This window comes from Penicillium antarcticum (genome assembly GCF_028974205.1).
Source record: "Penicillium antarcticum strain IBT 31339 chromosome Unknown utg000009l_segment0_segment0, whole genome shotgun sequence".
NCBI lineage: Eukaryota > Fungi > Ascomycota > Eurotiomycetes > Eurotiales > Aspergillaceae > Penicillium > Penicillium antarcticum.
The window spans coordinates 5,746,094-5,766,752 of record NW_026695307.1 but is presented as its reverse complement, the minus strand read 5'-3'; the positions used below and the strand labels follow the sequence as shown (position 1 = coordinate 5,766,752).

General features: G+C 50.1%; 6 protein-coding genes across 6 annotated transcripts; 3 read left to right on the top strand and 3 right to left on the bottom strand.

The window, feature by feature from the left end:
- Positions 1-1,798: 1,798 nt before the first annotated feature.
- N7508_010516 (uncharacterized protein) lies at positions 1,799-2,834 on the top strand (the record flags this gene model as incomplete). The annotated part of the gene is made up of 2 exons (XM_058468576.1): positions 1,799-1,953; positions 2,063-2,834. 2 exons carry the CDS (start codon positions 1,799-1,801, stop codon positions 2,832-2,834), a joined length of 927 nt encoding a protein of 308 aa, XP_058316422.1.
- A 251-nt stretch (positions 2,835-3,085) lies between these two features.
- N7508_010515 (gamma-glutamylcyclotransferase family protein) lies at positions 3,086-3,883 on the bottom strand (the record flags this gene model as incomplete). Its single annotated transcript, XM_058468575.1, has 1 exon — positions 3,086-3,883. The coding sequence occupies one exon, from the start codon at positions 3,881-3,883 to the stop codon at positions 3,086-3,088; it is 798 nt and encodes a 265-aa protein (XP_058316421.1).
- A 1,086-nt stretch (positions 3,884-4,969) lies between these two features.
- Positions 4,970-7,656, top strand: cdc48 (AAA family ATPase CDC48; the record flags this gene model as incomplete). The annotated part of the gene is made up of 5 exons (XM_058468574.1): positions 4,970-5,019; positions 5,074-5,101; positions 5,158-5,213; positions 5,265-5,514; positions 5,578-7,656. 5 exons carry the CDS (start codon positions 4,970-4,972, stop codon positions 7,654-7,656), a joined length of 2,463 nt encoding a protein of 820 aa, XP_058316420.1.
- A 529-nt stretch (positions 7,657-8,185) lies between these two features.
- Positions 8,186-9,796, bottom strand: N7508_010513 (MFS transporter; the record flags this gene model as incomplete). The annotated part of the gene is made up of 2 exons (XM_058468573.1): positions 8,186-9,083; positions 9,138-9,796. 2 exons carry the CDS (start codon positions 9,794-9,796, stop codon positions 8,186-8,188), a joined length of 1,557 nt encoding a protein of 518 aa, XP_058316419.1.
- Positions 9,797-11,737: 1,941 nt separating this feature from the next.
- On the top strand, positions 11,738-14,173 carry N7508_010512 (SWI/SNF chromatin-remodeling complex subunit SNF5; the record flags this gene model as incomplete). Its single annotated transcript, XM_058468572.1, has 2 exons — positions 11,738-13,699; positions 13,757-14,173. The coding sequence occupies 2 exons, from the start codon at positions 11,738-11,740 to the stop codon at positions 14,171-14,173; spliced, it is 2,379 nt and encodes a 792-aa protein (XP_058316418.1).
- A 978-nt stretch (positions 14,174-15,151) lies between these two features.
- On the bottom strand, positions 15,152-19,720 carry N7508_010511 (sister chromatid cohesion factor PDS5; the record flags this gene model as incomplete). The annotated part of the gene is made up of 2 exons (XM_058468571.1): positions 15,152-19,315; positions 19,388-19,720. 2 exons carry the CDS (start codon positions 19,718-19,720, stop codon positions 15,152-15,154), a joined length of 4,497 nt encoding a protein of 1,498 aa, XP_058316417.1.
- Between the last annotated feature and the right edge of the window lie 939 nt (positions 19,721-20,659).

Here is a 20,659-nt window from a genome sequence, read left to right as displayed (position 1 = left end):
GCAATGTCTGACTCCTAGATCTCGGGGATGAATGAGTATATGTGCAGTCTTCACCCGGCCACCTCCATTGGAGCTGGTCGGGTCGGACTTCTCCGACACGCTAGCCCAATTCCCCGGCTTTTGTATGAGAACTTGAGCTTCATCTTCTACTTACAAATGCTGTTTATATAAGGCCAAATGTCAATTTTACATACTAGATTTCAACCAGCAATCTACTTTGTGACAAGAATGATCAAGACAAAGTCCGTAAAGAAGCTATCCCTGCGCTGAAGAAGCATAACTCGGCTAGTATGCCCAACCTCAAGGCAATTTCAATATAATTTTGCGGGGTATAATTGTCAGGTTGTGCGGAGACTTTGATGCTATCCTGTAGTCTTAGAGGGGCGCAAATGAGCGGTGATGGAAAAGTGGCAGGTCAGGACGGATATACGAGATATGCACTGTAGGATCGCAGAGCGGAACCCCCCGGTTTATGAATCGACATCAACGGGACTATCCACTTCGCCCATTAAATCTCCTAAACTCCACAAGATGGAGTTGGTGGAGTTCATCTTATATGTGCGACGTGACCTAGTGAACCCTACTTTTTATATCCTCATGCTTGCTTTTCTCTGCACTTTACCCTGCTGATTTAACAATTTCCTGAGTCTCCCCTCGAGCAAATTCACCCTCCCTGTCTTGCACAGTCTGGGGACTCTCGTCACACATGAGTAGAAGAATTGCTGTATTTGGCCTCGGCATTTTTCTATCATGTTTTCCGTGGAAAAACTGCAGGAACTGAAACCATCCTGTAAGTCTGTATTGTGCTTGGAAAAATTGTAATATATCTAACAAACCAGGTCCTCATTGCCACAATTTCATTTAATTCACAACCTCTTTGAAGTAGGAGACTATGAGAGTAGATGGTTGGCTTTCCTAGGCAGTCTCTGAGACATAGAAAGTCAGGTCAGGACTTATTCTAAGTCTACATATAATACAGCGTTCCTTCATGCAGGATTCTTTGTGTGTCAATGTCTACAGCACTCTGTGAGTTGCTATATGTTTAAGACGTTAATGCAACATAAGAAAAGTATTATTTGAGAGATATGAGGAACCCCAATTAATCATAGGAAGGATATGATGACTGTTTAGTGGTAAGAAGCCAGACTGCATATGAGTTATGTAGTCAGACTTTGCAAAGAGGGAGGCAAATACCACGATATTAGTGCCCAACAATCGGCTTCACCGAGGCCTATTTCGCAGGCTAGAGTAGATAGATATACAACCTGCATGCAGTCAAGCACCGATAGATTGCCTACCGGATTACTATCTCACACTGCAGTTTAGAAGTGGGTCGGAAATCACAATTCGGTCTGAAGGTCGAGAAGATGGATTGCCGAAGAATGGTTGGGAAATCCATAGCTTTATATGCCTGGATTCGAGCAATAAGATCATGGTAATAGCAAATAGTGATAGCCGTTGGCCCGACCAGATCTAAACCCGACTACCACATGAAAGGAATGTGCAGCCGAAGTATAGAACTGCGTTATTTATGTGTCAATTCTCCCAACAGTGCCCTATAAAAGTAAATAGATTTCGAACCGCTATCGGGGAGAGATTCTCCTTCAGTTCAAATATATTTTCGCACTCAATTCAATGATACGAAGTTGAGCCCAAAAGGGCAAGGCCAACCTTCACGGGTCGGAAAGTACCGAGGTCTGTCGACGGATGTCGGAACTCGCCCAACTACTCCGAGATAACTTAACTCATAACTTCTGTCTTAATTTTTTGAGAGAAGCTAGTCTTTCTCATCTCCAACATGGCCGAACCCGAACATATCCCCCCTATGCCTGAGAAAAGTGAGCCAGCCGAACACCATGTGGGGAAAGCCCCGTCGGCGCAGAGCTCGTGCGCGAAACGACAACTGCTGGGCATCTTGACATCAACAGATGTGATTATTCGCCGATTAGACCAGTAAGGAGCTCCCTGGAATGCGAACACAACCTATGGATTAGAGCAGTCGGCTATACGACTGACAACACCGCGCAACCACCGAGAACACCGCTAACGTTAACCGCACCAGACTACTTTCCAACGCAGACGGACAAGAGCGCGTCCTCGCGACAATCAACTATGTAGCCTCCATGCTACACCACCTCACAGCATCCGCCCCCTGGATTGCATTCCAGACTCGTCTTAGCCTCCTCGCCCGATTAAAAGGCCGCGCGCCGCCAAAGAACCTCACCCCCGCATCCTCAAAATCGAAGTTCGCGGCCCTCTGCACACTAGCTTCGGAAACGAGATACAACCTCCGCCTTTTCGGTCTCCTCCCGCTATGGATCTGGGGCGCGGACACGCTGCGAAACCCGCCCGCCGACCCGATCCTCCACGCCCTGACCGTGCTGCAGGTTATCTCGAACGTGTTCTACCAGCTCCTTGAGAACGTGGCCTATCTTGCCGGCAAGGGCGTTGTCTCGAAGCGCTTCGTAGATAAATATGGTGGCATGACCAAGTGGGATATCTGGAGTACGCGGGGATGGTTCGGACACATCTTCTTCCAGTTCTTCGTGCTCTGGCGCGAGAGCGTACTGCGGAGACGGCGGGTCGCTGCGCAGCGAGAAGCTATCGGTACTGTCGAGAACAAGGAAACCAAAGCGGAGGATAAGGAGGCTTTGCGTTTGGAGATCCGGGCTTGGCGCAAGAGCTTGGTTAACAATGCTATTTGGGCGCCCTTGTGCCTTCACTGGTGTCTGGAAAAGGGCATCGGTATCCCCGAGAGTTTGACTGGACTTATCAGTTTTGGTGCTGGTGCTTGGAGCTTGCATGACCATTGGGTTGGAACGGCCAAGGCGTAAATTTTGGCTTACTCGTTGCTCTTATACCTTCTTTTCTTGTCTGACTATACCATACTACTTGCACATACTTTTCATCCGATTTTCATAGCGCATATGCTGTTATTTGCTTAACCAATAGAGTCTTGAAAAAGGATGCATTTCATTTATTTTGTCAAAAGTGGACAAATTAAGAGACATTAGATGCGAAGTCTGTTCATGGCCATGCCCTTTCTGCTTCCCTGCTATTTCAGTCACTTCTCAAATGCCATCATTCATCGGTTCTTTGCCTCGTGATCGTCGAGGGTGTACATGAAGATTTCAGTCTTGGGACTCGAGGTACCAGAGTAGTCATCATCGTCATCCATGAGCTCATTTGCACTCGTCTGAGTGATCATCTTTGTGAGAGAGGCACGATATGCAGGTTCCTGTCCTCCTGCCTGATTCCAATTCGAATACTTCGTCTGAGATTCCATTTCCATGGTCTCCTTCTCACGAGCACCCCGACGCTGCGACGCTTTGATATCCCGGTAAAACCGACCCTTCAGGTAAGGAACAACATCCCAACTGGCCCCATGAGTAACCCTAAGACCAATCATAGGACTCAAAAGATGAACACTTCCATCCCAAACAAAAGCCCCAGCATCGATCTTCCGCATTTCATGCACATTCCCCAAGTAACTCTTCTGAATGATATCGACCTGCACACTCGAAAGCTGCATCAGCCCACTCTCAAACTCATAGATAGAGTTCCGCTCTTCATTGCTGAGATTAAAAATCAACATTCCTTTAACCTTGGCCTTAGGATTGTTCGAAGGCGCGATAACAGGCGCGCTGGAATCGGCGAATTCGTAGAGCTGGTAGCCGGGTAATGTGGCTTGTGTCATTTGCTTGTGGATGTTCTTGCTCTGGTCTTCATCGATGTAGTACTTGAGAACGGTTGGGAGCATCAATACCCCGTAAACGAAGCGCGGGGAGCCGCCATGTTTGAGGAATTGGTCGATGTCCTTGTCGGAAATTGTGTACTTTAGGGCTTTTTTGAAGTCCTCTGGGTAGCTGGAATCAAATGCCATGGCCTCAGGCGGGGTCAAGCTCGTAGCGAATGCACATTTCGGTTTTTGGGGACGTGTTTGTGCTGCGATGGGAGGATATAGATCGGTCTTGGGGGATGAGGTAAACGGATGTCAGGCAACGACAGTTGCGCGAGAACGAGTTGAGGGTGAGTAACGCTTTAGTGCACTCTTTGACAGGTGTACTCAGGTTTCAGGATTGGTATTTTTTATGACGATGCAAGTTATCAACGATTTAGTTCGGCGATCTTATTGGGATGCGCGACACCTGGACATTGGATGGCGCAGTCACCATACAGGTGCAATCTACGTGAGCCTCCTAGGGAACTGTTCCAGGCCATTAGAATTTTTGTCATTACATGCAGTCGACATCGAAAGTATCCCTAGGCCTAGACCGGCGTATGTATTAGCACTGTGAGGTACCGCGGACCGATCTATATAACCTCTCAACCAAGGCTTCGTCAGGAATATGACAGACAGCTTTTCAATCTGAAGTACCGGGCTCACTTTACAGATCAAGGGAATTCTCCAAGTAACAGAAATACATAACCGATCCAGTCTACGGCCATTGAATAACGGTTCAATACGTGATCAGATGGTGTGAAGATCTTCTTACATGCGCAGTTTGCGTGGTTTGAACGTTTTGTGGACATAATCATATAGATCGGGCGTATTATCCGGTGCATTCGGATGTTTCACTTCGTGTAGATCGTTTTCACTTCGTAAAAAGCATCCATTGCATAAGGACCTTAGCAGCCAAACAATGAATCGATAGTTCAGGCACCAAGGCTGCCAATCGACTGACTTCCATCTGCTTCGCTGTGGCGGACAAGACCCATGACATAAGCGTCGAGCTTAATCATCATCGCGGTGGACCTGGAGCTCAACATCATCATTCCTGCTCCCTCCATCTTTCCCCCGTCGATCCGCTTTCTGATTTTGATCCGTCGGTCATCGCATCGTTCTTTCTGTCTTCATTTTTACTTCCACATCAATCTCCGTGTCTTAAACCGCCTGGTTTTGGGCACTTGACACCTCTGTTCCCCCAAGCTTGCTTCCTTCCACGTCACGACCTCAGATACGGCCATCATGTCTTCGGAGCCGGATCACACACACGACAAGAAGAGGGTTAACCTCCAGTATGTTGCTTCTGTGCTGTTTTGATTGTCGATGATGCTAACCTCTGACCGCAGGGACGCCTCTGGCGCCGAGAAGAAGGAGGTAAGACTATGCTGTCGGACAGCTTGAAAACATCGCAGAACTGACTCTGAATGCAGGAGCTCGACACTTCGACTGCTATTCTTAAGAAGAAGAAGAAGCCCAATTCGTTGATGTGAGTGATTGCAAGATGACGGTATTCGGGACAAAAAGCTAACGGTGTTAGTGTGACCGATGCCGTTAACGATGATAACTCGGTGATTGCCCTGTCGAACAACACCATGGAGACTCTCCAGCTCTTCCGTGGTGACACAGTCCTGGTTAAGGGCAAGAAGCGTAAGGACACCGTGCTGATCGTCCTTGCCGATGACGATCTTGATGACGGGAGCGCCCGTATCAACCGTGTTGTGCGCCACAACCTCCGTGTCAAGCACGGCGACATCATCACTGTCCACCCCTGCCCCGATATCAAATATGTAAGTTGATGATTTTAGACCGGGTTCTCGATGAGTGCATGCTGATTTGTCTTCCCAAAACAGGCCAAGCGCATTGCTGTCCTTCCCATTGCCGATACCATTGAGGGTTTGACCGGCTCCCTCTTCGATGTCTACCTCGCTCCTTACTTCCGTGAGGCATACCGACCAGTCCGCCAGGGTGACCTGTTCACAGTACGAGGTGGTATGAGACAAATCGAGTTTAAGGTCGTGGAGGTCGACCCCCCAGAGTATGGCATTGTTGCCCAGGACACAATTATTCACTGCGAGGGCGAGCCCATCCAACGAGAGGACGAGGAGGGTAACCTTAACGAGGTTGGTTACGATGATATTGGTGGTTGCCGCAAGCAGATGGCTCAGATCCGTGAATTGGTCGAGCTACCTCTGCGTCACCCCCAACTCTTCAAGTCCATTGGTATTAAGCCCCCTCGTGGTATTCTCATGTACGGTCCCCCCGGTACTGGTAAGACCTTGATGGCTCGTGCCGTTGCCAACGAGACTGGTGCTTTCTTCTTCCTGATCAACGGACCCGAGATCATGTCCAAGATGGCCGGTGAATCCGAGTCCAACCTGCGCAAGGCCTTCGAGGAGGCTGAGAAGAACTCCCCCGCCATCATCTTCATTGATGAAATCGATTCCATTGCTCCTAAGCGTGAGAAGACCAACGGTGAGGTCGAGCGCCGTGTTGTTTCCCAGCTGCTCACCCTCATGGACGGCATGAAGGCCCGCTCCAACGTTGTCGTCATGGCTGCCACCAACCGTCCTAATTCCATTGATCCTGCTCTTCGTCGTTTCGGTCGTTTCGATCGTGAGGTCGACATTGGCATTCCTGACCCCACTGGCCGTCTGGAGATTATGCAGATCCACACCAAGAACATGAAGCTTGGTGAGGATGTTGACCTTGAGACCATTGCTGCCGAGACCCACGGTTACGTCGGTTCCGATCTTGCCTCCCTCTGCTCTGAGGCTGCCATGCAGCAGATCCGTGAGAAGATGGACCTTATCGATCTGGATGAGGATACCATTGATGCCGAGGTTCTTGAGGCTCTTGGTGTCACCATGGAGAACTTCCGCTACGCCCTTGGTGTTTCCAATCCCTCCGCTCTCCGCGAGGTTGCCGTCGTCGAGGTCCCCAACGTCCGCTGGGACGACATTGGTGGTCTCGAGGAGGTCAAGCGCGAGCTTATCGAGAGTGTCCAATACCCCGTGGACCACCCCGAGATGTTCCAGAAGTTCGGTCTCTCGCCTTCTCGTGGTGTACTGTTCTATGGTCCTCCCGGTACCGGTAAGACCATGTTGGCCAAGGCCGTCGCCAACGAGTGTGCCGCCAACTTCATCTCCGTCAAGGGTCCTGAGTTGCTGAGCATGTGGTTCGGTGAGTCCGAGAGCAACATCCGTGACATCTTCGACAAGGCCCGTGCCGCTGCTCCTTGTGTTGTCTTCCTTGACGAGCTTGACTCCATTGCCAAGTCTCGTGGTGGTTCCGTCGGTGATGCCGGTGGTGCTTCCGACCGTGTCGTCAACCAGCTCCTCACTGAGATGGACGGTATGACCTCCAAGAAGAACGTTTTCGTCATCGGTGCCACCAACCGTCCCGAGCAGCTCGATGCCGCCCTTGTCCGTCCCGGTCGTCTCGACACTCTGGTCTACGTTCCCCTTCCCGACCAGGCTTCTCGTGAGGGTATCCTCAAGGCCCAGCTCCGTAAGACCCCTGTCGCCAACGATATCGATATGTCCTTCATCGCCAGCAAGACCCACGGCTTCTCCGGTGCCGATCTTGGCTTCGTGACACAGCGTGCCGTCAAGCTCGCCATCAAGCAGGCCATCAGTCTCGATATCGAGCGCATAAAGGAGCGCGAGGCCGCTGGCGAGGATGTCTCAATGGACGTTGACGAGGAGGATGTGGAGGACCCCGTGCCCGAGCTGACCCGCGCCCACTTCGAGGAGGCCATGAAGTCTGCTCGCCGCTCCGTCAGCGACGTCGAGATCCGTCGCTACGAGGCATTCGCCCAGAGCCTTAAGAACACCGGTGGTGGTAGCTTCTTCCGCTTCCCCTCCGCTGGTGAGGTCCAGGAGAATGATACCTTCGGCGATGCCGGCAATGATGACAGCCTCTATGATTAAATGGGTTCCCTTTTGTTAAGGGGTGATATGACTTGTTTCCTTTTTCTATCTTGGTTCAGCTATACCTGACTTTCTGCACGGGGATTCGTTTATGCATAGATCGTTTCGCCAGGGTGGAGATGTGGGTTTGTTCGCTGGGCTAATGAGATATGCTCTTTTCTGATTTTTTTCTTTCCTGTTTCGCCGCATACAATGTGCCATAATAGCCAATACAGGTGGAGAAATCTCTACGTTCGAATGATCTCAGTATACGTAGTACTTGTAGGTGTTGATGCCGCTCTACAATCAACCGCTCTACACTACCTTAACCCTACAGTCGGCGTCCTCATGTGGCTTATACCGTACTATCAAACTACAGACAATACAATGAGACTCAATTTAAAGAATACAATTAATCTTATTCATTATCATCGTAATGTGGAGAGTTCTAAAATATGCAACGCCAAAGCAAAATAAAACAGACATCTAGACTCCGAAGCTTCGCAAGCCCTACTAAATGCAAAAGAAAAAACAACAACCACAACCCCACTCAGAACTTAGGACTAAACTTGCTCATGGCGCGAATTTTCGCGCCATAGAAGAAGAACAAGAACGGAATGGGAATCATAGCAACAGAAATAAACCCAAGAACACTAGACGCCCAATCCACACCGAGATTGGTATACATCTGCGTAGCAAAGAGAGGGAACGCGCCACCAAGCGTAGACCTCACAAGTGTATTGGCCGCAATAGCCGAGTTCGCAAACATCATATAGACATCAATGATATAATTCAAGCCCTGCATGAAAATAACCAGAATGCCCATTCCGATGGGCACACCGGCGATGACCTGCGGCACCCACGAGATACTAGGATCAGAAGTCCACCCGAACCAAAAGAGACCGATGGGCAAGAGAACCGAAGCAATCATCATCGGCACGAGACGTTCCTCGGGTACAACACGACCGTGTTTGGCGAGTTTGCGCGCAAAACGGGTCTTCGTGGTGTAGATGATTAGACACACGCCCAGCACGACGCCGACGAGGATACCCAGGAATGGAAGCGCTGCTACGCCTTCGTGAGTCCAGCCGCGGACTTGGCCGAAGGAGATTGGGTAGGCTTCGAAGAAGAGGTAGAGAATGCCGTAGATTAGGGCTAGGTACATGGTTATGAAGAGGAGGATTGGTTCCTGGAAAAGCATCTGGAAGGGGCGGAGGAGGTATTTGGTGACGATGTCGGACATTGTTGGCTTGTGTTCGTCGAGGAAGGAATGCAGGGCCCAGTTGCGGGTTTCGGTGCGTAGGCGGGCTGCGCGCTTTTGGAGGAGGACTGGTCCGTATGTCTCTGGGACGACTAGGAGGGCGACTAGCCCGAAGAAAGATGACGCGATTAGTGTTATCCAGGCCGTCCAGCGCCAGCCTAGGTATGAGTCTGTGATGAAGCCGCCGCTGGGTGGTGTTAGTATCTGTATCTGTGTGGCCATTGGGAATGATTATACGTACATGATTGGGCCCATGACGGGTCCGAGGAAGGTTGCTGAGCTGAAAAGAGCAATGGCCACTGCGCGGTCAATGGGATCCCAGATATCAGCCATGGCACCGCCGACGACTGCCAGAGGTGAGCAGCCAAATACGCCCATGAGGAAGCGGCAGACTAGGACTGTCTCCAGGTTTTGGGCCACGGCCACGGGGATCTGGAAGATGGCGAAGATAGCATAGCCGGAGAACAGTGGGATACGACGGCCGTATAGTTCGCTCAGTGGAGCCCAGCACAGCGGGCCCAGTGCGAAGCCAAAGACGACCAGACTGGTGCCCAGAATCATGACCTCGGTCGAGACATTGAATTCCTTTGCGGTAACCTGAGTTGCTGTGGAGAAGACACTGGATGCAAAGGTAATCCACATGGTCATGGAGGACATAGTCAAAGTTATGACCCATTTGCGCACCTTGCTGAAGTTCTGCGGATTTTCGGGGTCGTCTGGACCATCCCATTCAACGAGGTTTGGGTCCTTTTCAGTGGGCTTTTCCTTGACTTCTGGTATGCGTGCACTTTCAACATCGGCTTTGTCATCATTTGAGCTGGCAATTGTGCCAGGCTGGTTGGACTGGTTCTCCATGCTTAATCGAGGTGTGGTGGCACTCGAGTCGAATGGATGCGCCATGATGTGTATCAAATAGGAAGTCTGTGGATTGGCAAGCACGACTGGGGGCAGAACCCCTATATAAAAAGATATCATTCATCTTTTCGGACTCGGAGTTAGGTCTCGGACGCGTCAGAATTAGCCGGGTTAGGCCCAAGTTAGTGTCTTCGGAGTGCGGTCGTTCGCGCTCTCCAATGGCCGAGGATGTATTAAAGGTGAGAAATCAGTATCTGATCAGTCCAATCATATCTTTGCCTTGATTGCTCAAAATCAAGGATTACATGAGATTATTAACACATGAACACATCCACGGATTCGCAGTGTATGTTTCAGGTTTTAGCTAAGGTTGTAGGTTTGCTGCAGTTCGGTTTCGGCATCCATTGATGCCGAAGTGGAGTTTGCCACCCGAGTATATACGTGGACTTATACTTCTAGTGAACAGACTCCGGGACATTATAATACGCATTTGTTTTAGCAGGTCTTGATACCCGTATGGGATCAGTACCTATAAAGAGCACGTCTTTCACTATCAGGATTTCTACCTACTATAATCATCACATCATCACATCATCACATCAAAGAACCATTCCCTCTTTTGTCACGCTCCTTCAAAGCTTCAATATATTCAAGCACAATGTTCGTTCTCTATTCACGACTAGGATACTCAAATGTCAAAAATAGACCAGCAAAAAGCAGGGCCCACCCGCGAATCGAACGCGGAGCCTCACCGAGATAGTATCATAACCAATACTGGAACTGAATCCGAACGGTGAATTATACCATTAAACCAGCGGGCCTGCAATAGCGGATACTTTCGATTTTTGGTTATAAGAAGTAGATCAGAAATAGCCGAATACAGTAGATATCCATACTTCTACCTTCGCCTCTGATTTAACACTTTATTTCTCTATGTATATATCTAAATCAAATATGAAAGAAAGGTTCCAAAGGCGAAGAAAGGTATTTGCTGCTTGGAATTTTAGCACTCGTATTTGGCATACCTTTGTACATATCTCCAGTTCTTCCATCTAAAATCCAGTATAATCCATAAGTCTATGCCGCAGCCCTCATGTCTACTTTTTGTATGTAAGAGTCATGTAAAAAGCCAGTAGCTACCAATACAACCCAAATATTATCCAGCTACTACCTTCTTCTCCAAGTCTTGTACATGAAGCTGTATGCAGCACCTCCAGATGGACACGTGAATGGCATGACTAAACACATGATCACATGATCGCCAAGAGCGGTAAGCGCGAATACAGTAAAAATGGTATTGGAGGTATTGGGCCCTCTGGGAGCCTATTGTTGGTCATTTGCGAATAGCTTCAGATCTCGTATAAGCCTATCATCCTATTCAATCCCCTTTGGCTGTTGACGTGGGTGAGACAGCGCGCTTCCTTGCTTTCTGATCCTGACGGGTGCGGACACTTGTAACGGGACCTCTCCCTCTTCTTCTTTGCCTCTTTCACCTCCCCAGCCCTTAAGAATCACAACCGCCCCCGGGTTATAGAAGAACCAGTTGGGATAGAACATCGTCCGCGATAAAACCAGCTGATCTGGACTTTCCGACTAGAGCGAATTCTGCGCTGGAACTGCCGGTCCATTCACGAAACATCAAGCTCTCCTTCCGCCTTGGTATGTTTGATCTCCCCATTCAGCTTCCCAGGCTCTATCTCCCATATGCCACACCAGGTAGGCCTGGTTGCGCATCCTCAGCTGGTGACTGTGGCATATTCGGAGTATACCCCCATTGCGACACGTTCAATGTCATCGGTGACACGGGTGGCACGGTCGCGACAGCAACTGGTACAATGCCTCATGCTCCAGAAACACATGCTAATCAAGATCTGATCGCGCGTTTAGGTCTAGTACCATAATGCTACCATAACTTGTCTCAACATATCCCTGTTGTGTTGAGTGTCATCCAAGTTCGCCTCCCAGTCGCTTTTCGACCCGTTGACAATGCCATCCCCTGAAATGACAGGTGGCCCATTGCAATTCGAGCAATCTCCGAGAGACCCTCAATCGGGTTCTCAGCACGGCTCCGGCGCGTCGGACACAGGGGAACTAGGTGACAGCATTGACTTTGGAGCCCAGTCAAACGGTCAAACACCAGACACAATCGCCGAAGGAAAACAAAGCGCAAAAGCCATGCTAGCTGCTTCAGGGGTCTCGGCATCGGAGGGTAGCGAGGGCTCCAACGGTACCGCTCGTTCGAATGGAAACAGCTCCACAAGAAACCAATCGCGCGACGGATCCGCTGCACGCTCGACAGAGGTCTCTGGTGCCATGCCCGTTCGTGCTCGCGAGACACCACTTGATAAGATCCTTCTTGAGCAATATGTCGATCGCGAATTCCAGCACGCTGCAGCTGGTGCCTGGCAAAATCCCGGCCTTGATCTACAAAAGAACAAGCGGGCAGAGCGCGACTATTATTTAGCAGTACGACGTGAAAACCAGATGAACCCGGCTGCCCTATATGGAGTGGGCTACGAGGGATTTGGAAACCCACGCACCGATCTTCGCAACCAACATCCTCAACTTATGTACCCCGTCCACCGACGCCGACCAGGAAACCGGAAGACGCGAGAACTCCGAGTCTCACGACGCGATGCAAAGATTCAAAGCGAGCAGACGGAGGATCTCGTACCTATTCGGTTGGATATCGACTGGGACAAGGTCAAGATCCGCGATACCTTCACCTGGAACCTCCACGACCGAATTGTATCCCCGGACTTGTTTGCTGAGAAGCTAGTGGAGGACTTGGGTCTTCCATTGGAGTCCTCTGTCCCTCTAGCGCGAATGATTTCCCAGAGCATACAGGAGCAGGTGATGGATTATTACCCGCATCTTTCCATTCATGAAGATCCCCTCGATGATCAGCTCCCCTACAGCGCATACAAAAATGATGAGATGCGCATCCTGGTGAAGCTGAACATCACCATCGGTCAACATACACTCATTGATCAATTTGAATGGGATATCAATGACCCCAATAACTCACCCGAAGAGTTTGCCATGCGCATGACGGATGACCTGTCTCTCTCGGGGGAGTTCACTACCGCCATTGCACACTCAATCCGCGAGCAGTCTCAGCTCTTCACCAAATCCTTGTATATTGTTGCTCACCCCTTCGATGGTCGCCCTATCGAGGACCCAGACCTGCACACCTCTTTCCTTCCTACTCCCGTATCTTCGGCCTTCCGACCATACCAATCCGCCAAAGAGCATACGCCTTATCTTTACGAGCTGAATGAGGCAGACCTCGAACGCACCGAAATCTCTATATCTCGAGAGCAGCGCCGTCAAAAGCGATCCATTAACCGACGCGGCGGCCCGGCTTTGCCAGATCTCAAGGACCGGCAACGCACGATTCGCACAATGATTGTTTCATCTGTGATTCCCAATTCAGTCGGTTCCTTCGAAGAAAGCAACGTGGTCAAGCGAACTGGCTCTGGCCGCCGCCGTGGAATGACTGGACACCGGGATGATGACTCTGATGAATTTGATAGCGACGATTCTTCTGTTGGGTCTCCGGCAATTGGTCCCAACCTCGCACAAGGGACCGCTCGCACGAGAGGCATGCGTGGTGCGGCAAGTGCAGCTCATGCGGCCCTTCGGCAAACCCTGGGCCAATCCGCGACCCCTGAACCAATGGCATACGAACCTCGCGTCTCATCTCGACGCCAGCAATACCGAGAGGAAAGTGTAGAGGAGCCGCCCGAAAAGTTGGTGGTCAGACTGAGGATGCCACGAGATAAGCTTGTCGATTTGAGAAACGGAAAGCGAATCTATCCCTTCCAATCTGGTTCCCAGCGAGCGATGGCACCTCCAATCGATAGATCCCGACTTCATGTTCAACCGCGACCGCAACAAACCGGAGCTGTTGATGCCCCGAACCCCCCGCAACCTGGTGTCTCTGGCGTGAGTAGATATTAACCCCAGTACTTGGCCCTTGGCTGACTCCCCTGCCTCCCGCAGCCCCCGCCACCCCCCTGGCTCGCAGTTGGTCTTCAAAAACTCAAACAATCCCATCCCAATGACTCATTTGAAGGAGTGATGCGATACTCCGCCGTCGACACCGAAACCCTCGCCCCAGTGGCCAACCCTAACAGTCTCTCGGACGGCCAGAAAGTCAAATATCAATACCTTCCCCGAATCCGCTGCCACGATTGTCCAGGAAAACTCTACACCCCAGGTCCTGGCATGACAGTGGACAATTTCGAAGTCCACCTCCGCAACAGGCAGCACAAGGAGCGCGTCGAAGAGCGCATCAAGAGCGTCGGCGGTGATGTCAGCCCTGCCCCCGGAGCCAGAACCTCCACAAGCGCAAGTCCCGCTCCAGGAGCCTATGGAATGCATGGTGCTTCTCCCTCTCCAGCTGGGCCTCAGCCATAGTCAATTTCGTTCATGACTTGATGACAACGGCGTCGCGTGTGATACTTCTCCCCCCACTATTTGTTATCCGTATCTTGACCCCTTTTCTTTCAGAAGGCTTGTATTCTTTCTGTTACACATTTGACTCAATTCCATCTATTTATTATCCATTACCAATTGTCTTCAGAATAACTTCTTCATCTCTACACGCTGGTGCTTGTATAGGACTGTTCTGTCTTGCGCTGAGGTGAAGCGATTTGATTTTTGATTCATGTCTTGGTTTTGATTGTGATCTTGATATTTCAGGTGCTAGATGTTTCCGCATCGGGGTGTTTGTTTTGTGCTTTTTTGGCTGATTCATGTGTAATAGATAGTGAGTGAGACGTGAGGGTTTGAGTAAATATGAGTTGTTTTTATATCCATTTGTGATACTTGTAAACTGCTACTTCATACTTGACAGACTTGAATGTGCTGCTCAAGCAGTCACCACCGCAACGTAAAACTACACATGATCCAAGGTTCTAGTTTTGGTCAGATGGGAAGCTGAATTTTGAAACTACGGTTCAATTCATTTACAGGCAGAACACATATTTGACGGGAAACGGCAAAACAACAACCATCAATCAAATCCACATAAGAAGACCCATGTAGATAAAATCAAGTAGGAAAAGCAGATGGGGTATACATCTCGAACCAGCATCGACTGCAAGGAACAGAACGTAAATATGAACAATAACACAAACAGAAACAGAAACAAGAAGAAAGAAATGCAATGAATATCAAATCAACTGAAATAGAATGGGGATCAGGATATGGATATGGATAAGAAAGCGAAAGGGAATATGGATATGATATGATATGCATGACAAGAATCTGATCTGATCTGATCCGGACACAACGTGGAAAATAGACAGGAGATAAATCAGATGAAAACGAGACAGGAGGGTCAATGATCACTTTTGGCAGAATGGTATCGAGATATCACGTAGGACAAGAGATTTATCCGCGGCGAGAAGAGCGACGTGTCGGCAAGGTGGAAGAAGTAGTCGTGGCGGGCTTCTTTGCGACGGGACTCTTGGCTGTAGAGGCCTTTGCGCCGCGCTTCTTTGCGGGAATAGGAGGTGGAGTTGGTTCCTTCTCGCTGGCTTCCTCTGGTTCTTCATCGTCTGTCTTTTCCTCCTCGTCGTTGTTGCCTGCCTCTTTCATTTCCTCGTCATCGCTTGCTTCTTGTTCCTGTTCCTCCTCTTCTTCCTCTTCCTCGTCTTGTTCGTGATTGGCTTCTGCGGGCTCATCCCATGTTGCCATCTCCTCGTCATCTTCATCGCTGTCATTGTCAATATAGCTGACATCCGTCTTGGCAGTCCCTCTGACGCTGCGTCTGCGAGTAGAAGCAGGCATGAAATCTTTGGCGCCTCCGTCAGAAGACCAGCCATCTTCATTCTTGGACTTGCGCTTGGGTTTGAATGTGCCAACTGATGATGAGGATTTACGGGGACGAGCGAGCTTATCCTTGCGTGACTTTTTGGCAGCAGGGGGTTTGCCATTGGTGTCGAGAGAAGGCTTCCGCTTCTTGCTCGATCCGCCATGTGCCACCTGAGAGGCATTCCTGGGCTTCATGGCATTCCGGACGACACGATCCAGTAGATCGTCCAACTCATCAGGAAGGAAGTTCTTGTCGGCGACGTCCTGAGCCTCACGATGGCCGCTCATGGACGCGAAGAGAGAGCTGGGAACACCCATCTTTCCAGGGTATGTTTGCAGGATGTTGGTTGCGCCGGTGGCACCGCCGAACTTGTGTTGCTGGGAGTAGACGTCTGCGAAACGGCGGATGGTTGCTTGGGCCAGATCGGAGAGAGTGTGGAGGCGCGTAGAGATCTCGTCGGATTTGGTGATGCCATCGCGGAATTGCTTGACACGTTGTCCAACGTGGTAGATCAGAGACATGTTCTGCTCATTGGCCACTGCAGAGAGGTAGTAAAGGATGTATTGAGAGAAGTCGGTTAGGTCGCCCAATTTCGTTGACTCGTCCAAATCCTCGGACGGGTAATCAGGGTGGTAGGCAAGAAGAGACAGGAGGCGCGAGAAAATCAGTTCCATGACCATGGTCTGCTCTGTCCGCTTCCCACTAGCCTGTGCTTGCTGAGCAAAGTATGCTGCACGAGAGCGCAGCCATGTGAGTGTGCTCTCCTTTAGACTATGAACGGGCTCAAAGGCAAGTAAACAGGGCACAATGTACCACCTATGACTTAGATGTGATTTTTGCACAAGTTTCTTCTTCAGATGGTTGATGAACCCACTTCGCACCTGCAACAGCGGATCTTGGGCAACCAAAGCAATTGCATTGAAATCGATAGGTGTCAATAGACCGTCACAGACGGTGCTGCAAGCACACAGCTTGAGGACGGACTTGGCAGCGAGGAGACGCAGGCGGGATTTCTGACCGGCAGGAGTATCTTTCTTCTTGGAGATCTCGCCCTCACCTGCGATAAGTTTGTTCAGAGTCTCATAAACAGGCTTGGCATGAGCACGAAAGTCCGCTTCATTATCAGCCCCGTCCTTAGCCCGAAGGCGGTTGACAATGATTTTCAGAGCCCACTCTTTGGCGTTCGTTTCATCATCCACAGTCTCTGACCAAGTGTATTCAGACTCTGGTTCAGGGTTGCGGTTGGTGAGCAGAATTTGGTTAATAGCAATGGCAATGATGGCATCACTTTCCTCGTCTGCCTCTCTCGGCGCGAGAAGGTTGAGCTGCGACAAAGCAGCCAGACGAGTAAGGAACCGATCAGACCCATATGTCCACTTCTTAACACACTTTTGTACAAGGTCTTTGGCGTACATCTCTTTTTTGTCAGCAGTAGCCATCAAAATAGAGACAGCGTGCTTTGCCGCATGCGGGGATGAGCTGTAGAGGGCGTAGTTGGTAAGAGCTTGGAAGAACTTGCGTTCCTTGGGAAGCTTGGCAGGAAGCTTCTTAGCGAAGCCAGAACAAGCCTTCAGAATGTCCTCGGCATTGGCATCACCGGCCGAAGAAGCCTTGGGAGCTTGAGCTTCGAGGTCTTTGCACATTTCTTGTACCTGGGCCTCTAAGACCTCAGGATTTTGAGAGGAGATTTGCTTCAGCATCTCCTGGGCGGCATTGGCCAATCCGTTCTCATCGGTCCGGGAAAGGCTCATGATCGCCGGGATATGACTGCGGTTGAAAATCAAGGACCCACATCGGTATACAAGAGGATTCAATGTTTCAAGCAGGGGTGAGTTATTAGCAGTCTGTACGCGGCGCTGCAGCTCTTTTGTTGCCTTCACAACAGTGCGGTAGTCACTCACAGCCGCCATAGTGAAGCGAATCAACTGGTAGCTGCGACGATCATGCACCTTGGCGAACTTCCAGAGATCTGCTGATGCACGTGCAGCGTCAGGGAAGGTCTTGGATAATGAATCCACAATCTTGGACAGCTGGGCCTTAATCTGTTCTTCGTCTTTGTCAAAGACACCGCCATTGTACTTCTCACAGGCCTCTAGGTAGAGTGTCACGGCCGACCTCATCGACAACTGACGTGCCAACATGACAAAGAACACTCGCCTAGCCTTCTCATCCAGACCACGGAGCAGGGTGAGGATTCGACGAACACGAATCTTATCGACATCCGTCTCTTGCTCGGGTTCGGAAGCTTGGCTCTCCTTTTGTTTTTGTGATTGGTTTGAATTACCACGAGACAGCTTCGCCTTGATGGGTGGGTATGAAAGGGGCAGAAGTGTCTCAAAGAGCACGCGGTCAATCAGAACATGAATCTCTTGGTCATTTGTGTAGAATGCATCGAAAATTTTGGATGGTGCGTCCCTGAGGAGGGAAACGACAGGTTCGGTATTCTGCTCGATATCACCAGCAGCCACTGCCCACATCCTAGCCAAAATCTTCATGGCATGTTCACGCACATGGGGCTTGCGGTCCTTGACTCGTTCAGCAAGAATTGCAAGAAGTGAATCCGGCGTTGAACAGCCGCCATCAACTCCCAGTTTGTGAACGATTTGAGATAGGCCAAATTGACCAACAGTATCCACTGCAGCCACACGAACCTTTTCATCGACATCGCGGAGCATCGAGGCAAGGTGTCGGACAAGGTTTTTTTCTTCATTCTCGTGAAGACCAGAGCCACCAGCAGATGTTAGAAGAATCCGTCCCACAACCGTGGCCCAGGCAGCACGGACTGACGGGGTCTTGTCAAGGCGACGGCTGAGAAATGCCTCGTACGCCGAATTATGAACCTGAGAGAAAGGCTTCGGGGAGACTGGAGTTAACAGAATGTTGGGCTGAGGGATCATCTTATCATAGTCCACCAGAGCCACAGGTGGGTATGCAGCAGGATCCATGGGAGGTGAGGGAGGGGGTCCTGCAACTCCAATTCCTGCCGCGAGGTCTCCGATTGTTTGCGTAGCCAACAATCGAAGGGATACTGATTCCGCAGATAGTTCTGCTTCGATCTGGGGAATCACATTCTGCAGAACTTCAGGACAAGCGCGCCAGAGCTCCCGAATCAGGCGGTGAGCCTTGCTCAACTCTTTGATGTCCTCTCCCTCCTCATCAGACTCGTCAAGGTTGGGTTTCCGAGCACCATGCTTATGGCCGTTTGTCTGGCCAGCTGGCACAGACGCATCGATGATGACGTTGTTAAAGTACTGGCTGATGTGACTGGTCATTCGTTCGGGGCAAGCCTGGCAAATAGCCTTCGCCATATTGTAGGCGGCAGGATAATCTTTCAACAATAAAGTATCCTGCTTAGAATCGACCTGTGTATCTGGGCGCTTTCCTTTCTTGTTCGTGACTCGTGGGTCGACCCGCAAGAATTGTGCGACAATAATATCAACCACCTCTGGTGCCAGAACAAGTGATTCGTCGATAACCGTGACAAGTACTCTGGTCATATCAAATTCGACGTTCTTGGCGACCTCTTCACCGGTGGAGGCCTTCGAGGACCCTGAAACAATGTCGAAACATCCTGTGAACAGTGGTACAATAAGTGAGTCCGGATGGTCGAGATCGACCATCAAAACTATACTCTTCACCTCGGCAAGCGATCCCAGAACGTAGATGTGCTGCGCATTGTAGGCGTTGGATGGATCAGCCAGCGCGGGGATAATCGAGGACACGATACAAGTGAAGATATCCTAATTGACTCAAGTTAGAAAGCACGATCGCATAAAGCACCCGCCCAGCCGGTGTAGTGTCAATTATCATACCTTAAGCTGGTTGCGCGTGAATGGCGCGTCTGGGGCGCATAATCGCAAAACATCAACGATGCAGCACGTAGCCCACGCCCGCACACCCTTGTCCTTATGAGCGAGCAGATTTCCGCTGGCAAGTTCTTGCGAAACCTTCCGGAGAGATTCCTTATCAATTTCTTCCTGGTCAAGTTTGCGAAGCTCCTGCGCTAGCGTCTGGAGACGCTCGAGGAGATCCGCGATGGGAATGGCAGCGCGCCCCACGCGCCATGAGAGGGGTTGGTTGAAGGAGAGGCTGTGAAGCCCCGAGTCATCCTCGACCTCGGGAGGAGGGCGAGAGCGCGAAGGCATGATGGGCGCTTTCTCACATGGACTTGGGAAGAGGAGGGAGTTGTGTTTCGAAAGCGGCAGTTTGGCGTGGTTTGACCGCCCAGACGCGTACTGAATCGCGTACCCGAGTTCGACCGCCACTCAGGAACTACCTAACTGCGATTGCAAAGCGAAGACCTTAATGAATAGGGTATATTGCTTTGCACTTGAATGTTCACCGTGAATAATATGACCGTTTTGTTCTTTGCCCTTTTTTTCCAAGCCATTAGGGTTGACACCAACTTCATGAGGCCCTCGACCTTTTCTATTTCATGAGAACTTTAGTATGATCCAATGGCACTCAAATGCAACGTGTAATTGATAATCCGCTATAAAAACTCCCTATTTCTCTGACAAGTCCACTTTGCAATATCAACATGCAGGAGGGCCCTCTTGAATCGCGTCGATTTTTAGCTGCTCGAATCAACAGCCTTTCAAGGGAAAAACTATCAGACATATGTTTTCATGGCAAGTTGATAGTGTCTAAAAATGGTGAATACTTTGTTAATCACCGAGTACAGCGTCAAGATATATGTGCAGAGCTAGTCCGGCCTAGGAAGACTCAACAGCGAAGTTATGACTTAGAGGGCGAGGAAGTACTACAAGGTTTAGCTTTGGATGATTAGACTACTTGTAGTCCTGGTAGGAGAATCATATCCTCATGACGACCAGAATGTAGGAAGCCGAAGGTTTAGGCCGACGTTAGACCAGGCTCAGATACTCTTCAAAAATAGACAACTGATATCTTTCTCACAGGCTTTAAATTCCCGATTACTCTAATATGCCTCATGTCTTGTTAGCTCTAGGAGGTGAGAACACTGATCCCTAGTATACTCCACCGCAGATTTGCCTATCTTGGTACGTGGCGGATAATTCAGGATACAGGTGCATATTTTCATGATAGTCAGTTTAGGCACAATG